The sequence below is a fragment of the Trypanosoma theileri genome, assembly GCF_002087225.1.
Source record: "Trypanosoma theileri isolate Edinburgh chromosome Unknown TM35_Tth_3_V1, whole genome shotgun sequence".
NCBI lineage: Eukaryota > Euglenozoa > Kinetoplastea > Trypanosomatida > Trypanosomatidae > Trypanosoma > Trypanosoma theileri.
Window position 1 is genome coordinate 588,631 of NW_021639845.1, and position 7,770 is coordinate 596,400.

The 7,770-nt window shown below is 40.6% G+C and overlaps 4 protein-coding genes across 4 annotated transcripts; all 4 read left to right on the forward strand.

Annotated features, from left to right (window-relative positions):
• Window positions 1–189: 189 nt before the first annotated feature.
• TM35_000033160 (uncharacterized protein) lies at window positions 190–1,905 on the forward strand (the record flags this gene model as incomplete). Its single annotated transcript, XM_029022083.1, has 1 exon — window positions 190–1,905. One exon carries the CDS (start codon window positions 190–192, stop codon window positions 1,903–1,905), a length of 1,716 nt encoding a protein of 571 aa, XP_028886629.1.
• A 472-nt stretch (window positions 1,906–2,377) lies between these two features.
• On the forward strand, window positions 2,378–4,960 carry TM35_000033170 (uncharacterized protein; the record flags this gene model as incomplete). Its single annotated transcript, XM_029022084.1, has 1 exon — window positions 2,378–4,960. The coding sequence occupies one exon, from the start codon at window positions 2,378–2,380 to the stop codon at window positions 4,958–4,960; it is 2,583 nt and encodes an 860-aa protein (XP_028886630.1).
• Window positions 4,961–5,594: 634 nt separating this feature from the next.
• Window positions 5,595–5,996, forward strand: TM35_000033180 (uncharacterized protein; the record flags this gene model as incomplete). The annotated part of the gene is made up of 1 exon (XM_029022085.1): window positions 5,595–5,996. One exon carries the CDS (start codon window positions 5,595–5,597, stop codon window positions 5,994–5,996), a length of 402 nt encoding a protein of 133 aa, XP_028886631.1.
• Window positions 5,997–6,302: 306 nt separating this feature from the next.
• Window positions 6,303–7,346, forward strand: TM35_000033190 (putative U2 small nuclear ribonucleoprotein 40K; the record flags this gene model as incomplete). Its single annotated transcript, XM_029022086.1, has 1 exon — window positions 6,303–7,346. The coding sequence occupies one exon, from the start codon at window positions 6,303–6,305 to the stop codon at window positions 7,344–7,346; it is 1,044 nt and encodes a 347-aa protein (XP_028886632.1).
• Between the last annotated feature and the right edge of the window lie 424 nt (window positions 7,347–7,770).

Consider the following 7,770-nt stretch of genomic DNA (forward strand, 5'->3'; position numbering starts at 1 on the left):
TTTTTTTTTTTTTTTTTTTCTTTTTTTCGTTGTTGTTTTTCTTTACGTCTGCGTGTGTATATGCATAAGTGAATATTCTTTATTTTTCATTCTTTACTTGTAACTCACTCATTTCTTTTTTTTTTTTTTCTTCTGTTTTTATTCTCTCTTCACTAGGCACGGAATACGACTTCCGCAGGACTCCACGTGATGCTGGAAAGAAGACACTATTCAACCTCAGCGGGTGTTGCCCCCTCACAGTCGCGGCAACCACAACGACGTCCATTTTCTGCTGAACGCGGGCGATCACAGCCGATGGGTGCGCAAACAACAACAACAACAACAACGGGAAAAACAACAATGGTAACGCCTTCCCCATTATATAGTCAGCGAAGTCAGTCGGCGAGGAGCCGTGGCTCATTGAGTGGTGGACGACCAACGGGAAATATAACGGGAGAACGCCGTGCTGGGCGAAATGCTGGTGTTTTATTTCCCACCGAACGTCGAGTGAGTTTTATGGACGGAGAACTGGAGGAGGAGGGAATATCATGTGAAGAGGGACGATCCCGCGGGGCATTTCTGTACACCGTCCCCTCGCCATCTAATGTCAGCAGGAATCATAACAAGAACCATAGCAGTAATAATAATAATAATAATAGTAACGGTAATGGCAACCCCGTGCGTCATCTTCTTTCAGAGTTAGTAGAAATTAGTCAGACACTTGCATCGTATTTACAAGATGCCTCAATGCTGACGAAAGAAGTTGTACCTCATAATATTGATGGACTCGCAACCAGTCAACAACAACAACAACAACAACATGCCACTTTGAAGGCACAAGAAATTGAACGTATTGTAAGACGTGTGGAATGTCATTTTGTGGAGAAGATTACTGCCATGGAGCGGAAAGAAAAAGAACAAGCTTCAGAGATTGCAGATCTTAAAAAAGAGATTAGACGACTTTCGCAGGGAGAGGGACGAACAGTTTCCTCACATCATTTATTAAATAATAAAGCAACAGGTTATCAAGTTCCTTACCTTTCTGATGAGAAACAGGAAGAAATTTATCGTGGGAGTAGTAATAGTATTAGCAATTCTATAAATAATACTGGTGATAGCGAGATTGAGTTCTTGCGACGGACACTACAAGAAGAAAAAAGACAGCGACTATTTGTTGAGGAACAAACACAGTCACTCACAGAGCAACATGGACGTGTTGTAAGAACACTTGAACGTCGTCTTCAGAAACAAGAGGATCAGTTACGTGAACTCATTGCATCCTTAGAACACCAGCAAAACCAACAACAACAACAACAACAACAATTCCCATTTGTTTCCTCACCAAATATTCAATCATCCTCTCTGACGGGGTTGACCACACCACGGCGTTTACTTCGACAACAATTGGCACAACATGAACAAACCCATCGCGCACTTGAGGCATATCGTCATAGTGTTGGTGGCCTCAAAAATAAAAATGTACAGGAACGAAATGGAAGCACAGCTGATGGTAAAAGTGAGATAATGAATGGTACTAATGACAGTAAGGAAAAAAAATACAATAACAATAGTGACAATATAGACGGCGATAATAATGATGATGATGATGATATATTCTTTGCAGAACTCGGCCTTGTTAATACGAAATCTATACCAGATGAGATTGATAGGCCACGAGGTACTTCACACACCACACCACACCTTTCCCCTACAAATCTTCATCCTTTTCCCAATAGATCACCCCGAGATCAGCAGCACAGTGTGGATAGTGTACCTCATGTGGTGGACGCTACTGTGGCTAGAGCTGCAGTGGAGATTGACGATATCGCAGCCTTTTTAGACAACATTACACAAGAGTTGGAGAGTATTGATGCTATTGAGAGTGAACGTGAAAAAAAACTCTCAGGAGGAATTAAGGGTCTGTAGTAAAACAGAAAGAAAAAAAAAGAAAACAAGAAAGAAAAATTTGTATTCTGTGAATCCCATTTCTCATATTCTCTCATCGAGTTTGTGTATTTATATCTGTGTGTGTGTATGTGTCTGTGAATGAGAGAGAAGTGAGAAGAGAAATTTTTTTTTTTATTATATTACAGTTTGATTCTGTTTATTTATTTATTTATTCAATAATTAACAATTTTCACATGGTGGATGACTTTGTTTTTCGAGGAATATTTGTCACCAACGGAAACCAAAACAAAACTAAAAGAAAAAAAAAAATAGACTCTTTTCTTTTCCTTCTTTACATCCTTTCTTGTTTTTTTTTTTTTTTGTTTCTTTTTTTTATTCCCAAATAAGGATTTAAGGGGATTAACACTTCAGGGTGCACATACTATTACACTAAAAAGAAAAAAAAAAGAAAAAAGAAAAAAGAAAAACATAAGAAACGAAATAATTAATAATGCACGCCGTGAGTATTTCACTTGGATCCACAAGTGCTGTTGTGGCTGTGGCCACTGCTACTAGTGCTGCAGTAACAACACCAGAAACCGCCGCTCCTATTAGAGTAACAGCCAACTCCGCCGGTCATCGCACCACTCCAGTTATGGCTGCCTTTGCTGAGCACGATGAGTTGCTTTTCGGCGAAGACGCACGGGCCCTTTACGCTCGAACGCCTGAAGTTGTTGTTCCGTATCTTTTTGCGTTTGCTGCTATTGCAGCACACCGTAACAGCTACGGTGATAAAGATAATAGTAATGAGGACAACAAAAGTGCAGAGGAAAAACTTGCCTCTGTGGTGCGAGATGGTATTCAAGATGCCGCGAAAAAACACTATAAGGGATATTGTCAACTTCAACAACAGGAGAATGATTCTACAGAAGATTTGGGATTTGTTTCTCCTCACCAAATTAATGAGGATGATGATGATGATGAAAAACATGTATTCCTTCCTGCAGAAGAAGTACTCGTTTCTTTCTTTAACCACATAAAGAAACATACGATTGATAGCGCTTGTGGTCTCACAGCATCTGCTCAAGATGAGTCACAGCAGCAAGATGAAGAACAACAACAGCTATCAAAGATAGTTCTCACAGTTGTGGTACCTCGTTATTTGTTTCCAGCGGCAGTAACAGCTTGTGAAAATACGATAGGAGATCAAAATGGCGATAAACAATCCAGTAATTCACTACAGTTAAAACAACATAAACGTGATGCGGTGAATTGGGTAAGGGAAGCTATTCTCCGATCCCATTTGGGTGTAGTAGCAGCGCATGTATCTATTCTATTTGCTGATGAAGCGGCTGTATTGGCAATGGATGCCGTGACGTGTCGTCCGTATGAAACTCACCCGATGGCGAATCGTTATTTTCTTCTTCCCGCCTCTGCTGTACCTGAGACCGTTACGAACACAACATTAGCAGAATCAACGGCAGCAGGTAGAAAAGATGGTGTTGAACTCACTTCATGGCCTTCTGCAAATGTTTTGGTTGTGGATTGGGGTGCACTTGGGGTATCATTAACACATCTTCGTATGGAAGGTGGTTGTCTCGTAGATGAGACACGACCACTTTTTCTTCGTGCTGATTATTCAACTTCATCTTTTATTCCTGAAGGTGTAAATGGAAAAGATCTTTCTCTTGCAGCAACATCTTGTGGTGGTGGTGATGCGGTGGATTTGGCACTTCGCGATCGTCTCGCCACAACATTTGCACAACAGCAACGACGCGTTCTGGGTTATCAATCCCTTAGCGACTTTCCCGCAAGGGCACAGCGGCGACTATTACTTACAGCCGAGGAAAAAAAAGTTGCATTAAGTAAAGCTGCACAAGTTCCAGTGGAGATTGAAGCCCTTGCGGAGGGAGTAGATCTTCGCGATAACATGACATTCTCTCGTGTACGAGTGGATGCGGCCATGCGTGGAGAATGGAAACTCCTTGGAGCGTTTGAGGAGGTCCTTCGAGAGTATGTTGCACTTATGGAGAAGGAAACAGATATTGTGATTGATGCGGTTATTCTTTGTGGAGGTATGTTGCAGATGCCGTGTGTTACGCAATCTTTGCGATACACTTTCACACAGTACGCTACAGGAACAGGAAAAGAACGTCGTTGCTTTGCACAGAATCTTGTTATTATGGATTCTAGTTCGAGTATAACACTTACAGGAGAGAGTAATGCTGGCTCTGTTGCTGCATCCCATACCGTAGCGAATAGTGCTAATATTGGAGCAGAGGAGATTGCCTGCGTTGGTGGATGTCTTCACAGTTATCATTTGGCGCTGGCGGCTCTTCAGGAGCGAGAGTGTGGACGTCAAGCACGAGTAGCGAGTGGTTCCGGTAAGAAATCAAAGTCTGCACTTGGTCTTAAGGTGCGAGAACGTATTGAAGGCGCACGTTCTGTATGGGAAGCTCTTACTCGTAGTGAATGTAATAACAACAACAATAAGAGAAGTGGAGATAGAAATGGTGATGGAAGTGATGAAATTTTGGTACTGCAACGTCCAATTCTTTTGTATACTCAATCAACCGTTACGGCACTCCGTTCTGCTGTAGAGCGTCAACAAGAGAAAGGAGGACCTCTTGAACTCCCCGCATCTGCACTCTCTGTACTCTTTTCTGCCCACACACTCCTCCCGGCGCGTGTAGTGGTACCGTTTAGTGGTAAACATGATCAATCATCTGTACTTTACTTTTTCACAGAGGATAAGGAGCAGAAACACAGTTCAAGTTCAAATGATAAGGAAGGAGAAACACCATTATTTGTTCTCCCTCTAAGTAAAAGTGGTTTAACGCTTCCAGCTACAGGAGATGCAGAAGAAGAGAGTGATAAGTGGAGACGTTACATAGTCTTCACACTTCAGTCCCTCACCGACAGCATTACACAATCATCAGAAGAAAAGAATGCGGAAGGTGAGACAACTGAAGTAAAGAAATCATCATCATCTATGCAGTTGGTAGTACAACTAGTTCGTCTTGCCGCAGAGGCCACTGAACCACTTGTGTTGGCCCCGTCTAATATTCAGGCAAGCGTTACTTTAGAGATTTGAGACAATAAATTAAGGGTTATATATATATATATATATATATATATATATATATATGTATATGTATGTATATAGATCCTCTTTCCCTAGAGAAGAACCGCATTAAGTAAATCTACATTAAAAGAAAAAAAAAGAAGAAGGATGAGGATGAAAAGGTAAACGAAAAGGAAAATGTTATAAAGAGATTAACACGTTGACGGATAAGAATCTTGTTCAGCACCCACCCCTCATGACTGTGTGTGTATAGATCTCCTTGTGGAAGTTGGTATGCTTGAATAAAAATAAAATAAATAAATAAAATAAAATAAGTAGAAGTATCATGAATGACTTTGCCTTATATATATATATATATATATATAATTTCTGCAAACATACTTTCTGCTGTACATTATCTTCTTTTTTTTTGTTTTTTTTTTTTTTCTTTCTTACTTCAAACAAACTTGTATCGTTTCTATTAAATTGTGGTTGATCACAAAGGAGAGGGACAGATAAACATTTCTGAACCTGTATATACTCTCTATAGTTGAGTGTGTACTAGAATTTTTGTCTGCATGTTTTAAAGCAACAGCAACAATAACAGGAACAAAAAAAACAATAACAACCAAATAATACAAACATAAAACGAAATAAGAATAGAATGACTAGTGAGCAATCATCTAAATCAGCAACAACCAGTAGTGGAAATAGAAACAACGTTTCTTCTGCTGCTAGTGAATCTTTAAAGAAGCCTGGTATAGCTAACGCAGTACCGAAACCAAAAAAGAATCCTTTTCTTCTACGTTGGTCACATTTTTATAGTACTCGCATTCCGCTGGGTATCCGAGAGTTTGTATTTCTTGGTCCTCTCCTTTTAATTACATTTGGTATAGCATACTACATCCCAGTATTAGTGCCAATAGAGAAATTTACACAAGGTCTCACACCTAATACAACCCCAATGATTGAATATACATTGGAGCCCATGTATGATGAACATGGTGGACTCAAAGGGTATCGCCGTATCACTCGTCGACCAGATGAAGGCCAACAAAGTTCATGATTTTCTATTGGATACCGTGTGGTGTTTTTTTTTTTTTTTTTTTCTTTCTTTCTCTCTTTTCTCAGTCTTGATGGTAGTATCCATAGAAAAAGGAGAAAAGAGAAAGAAAGAAATTGTTCGGAAGATACTTCTCTGTATATTTTCTAGTGGATTATTGTATTCATTCATTCATTATATTTTTCTGCGTTGGTGCCTATTTCTCTATTTTTTTCATTCATGGTGTCCTCACCAGTTTTTTTCTTTTTTCGCTTATCCTTTTTTTTTTTTTCTCCCTATTTTAAAGAAGGAATATTGACAGTAGCAGTTATGCGGCTTACACTTGACATGATTCGTCGAGCTCCGCAGTTCACCAACACACTGCAGCAGCGCGAGATTGACCTCCGTGGTCTTGGTTTGACTGTTCTAGACGAACAAACACTTCTACTGCTTAATGACAGCTTCGATGTGCTGAATCTCTCGCAGAATCCTCTTGTTCGCCTAGAATACTTCCCTAGTGGTAGCAGTAGTGTTATATCAACTGGAGGAAGTGGGACAGTAGAGGCAATGAAGAAAATGATGTTGCGTCTGCAATCTCTTATTGTGCACCGAAACCGTTTGTCACATGTGAGTGAGACAACCTGTGCAGCGGTATTACCGAATTTGCGTGCCTTTTTAGCTGACCACAATGAATTCCGTGAGCTTCGTGATCTATTGTTCCTCTCACACTGGCGTGAGTTGGAGATTCTTTCAATTGAGCACAATCCTGTCACTGTACAAGAAGATGGGGCACGACTTCGAGCGTTTCTTGTCTATCTGTGTCCGAAATTAAAATTGATTAACTATCAGCGTGTGACACAAGTGGATAGAGGTAATGTAGAATCTATGCGGAGTGAATTTCGTAAACTTGTGAGGGAATGGCGTAATCCTGGACAACAAAGACACTCAGAAACCACGAATGGCATTACTCACGGTGCTAATGGTGCTACCACAGAGAGTGCTGAAAGTGGATTGGTGGGTGAGAAGAAAATACGAAAACGTGGACGTGAGGCTCGTATGGCTGCCGCATCCAACAACACTATTAAAGGTGACAGTAGCCATATCACTAGTGGTACACATGATGCGATGTCAGCAACCGCAGTCACTGCCGCCTCTTCTCAGAGTGCCACAGTTCACACGACTGCGCATAGTGATAGTATCTGTGATGATGTGGATGCGACCCAAGCGCGGCTGGAGGCGCTGGAGGCGAAAATGGCCGCCGCCGAGACGGAGGAGGAGTTGTTGGAAGTCCAGCAGGAGATCGCAGAGCTCGAGGCAGCCACTCGGCGGCAACAGGAGCGAGCCACAAAGTCTAAACGAACCCGCACGGCGTGAAGGTAAAATGTGTGTGTTTCTGTATGGGGATGAATGGATGAGATGAGATGAGATTGGATGAAAGATATAACTTTCCTCGATGACAGAAGAGAGAGGGTTTTTCTTTGTTGTTGTTTTTATTGTTTTTTCATTTTGTAAGTCGAGAAGAAGCAAAGAAATAAGGAGAGAGGAAAAAAAAAAAAGAAAGGAAATGGCTACTGAAGAAGTGAGAGGTGACGCGGAGCGAAAGAGAGAAAGAGGGGGGAATGCAAAAGAAAAAAGAAAAAAAGTATATGCATAATATACATATTTTGCCTCCCCCCGTTGATACTTATTCGTACTAACAAAGAAGTATGTTTTTTTTTTTTTTTTTTTTTTTTTTTTTTTTTTTTTTTTTTTTTTTTTTTTTTTAATGTGTATTTTTTCAGATGGTCTCAGTCCTGTA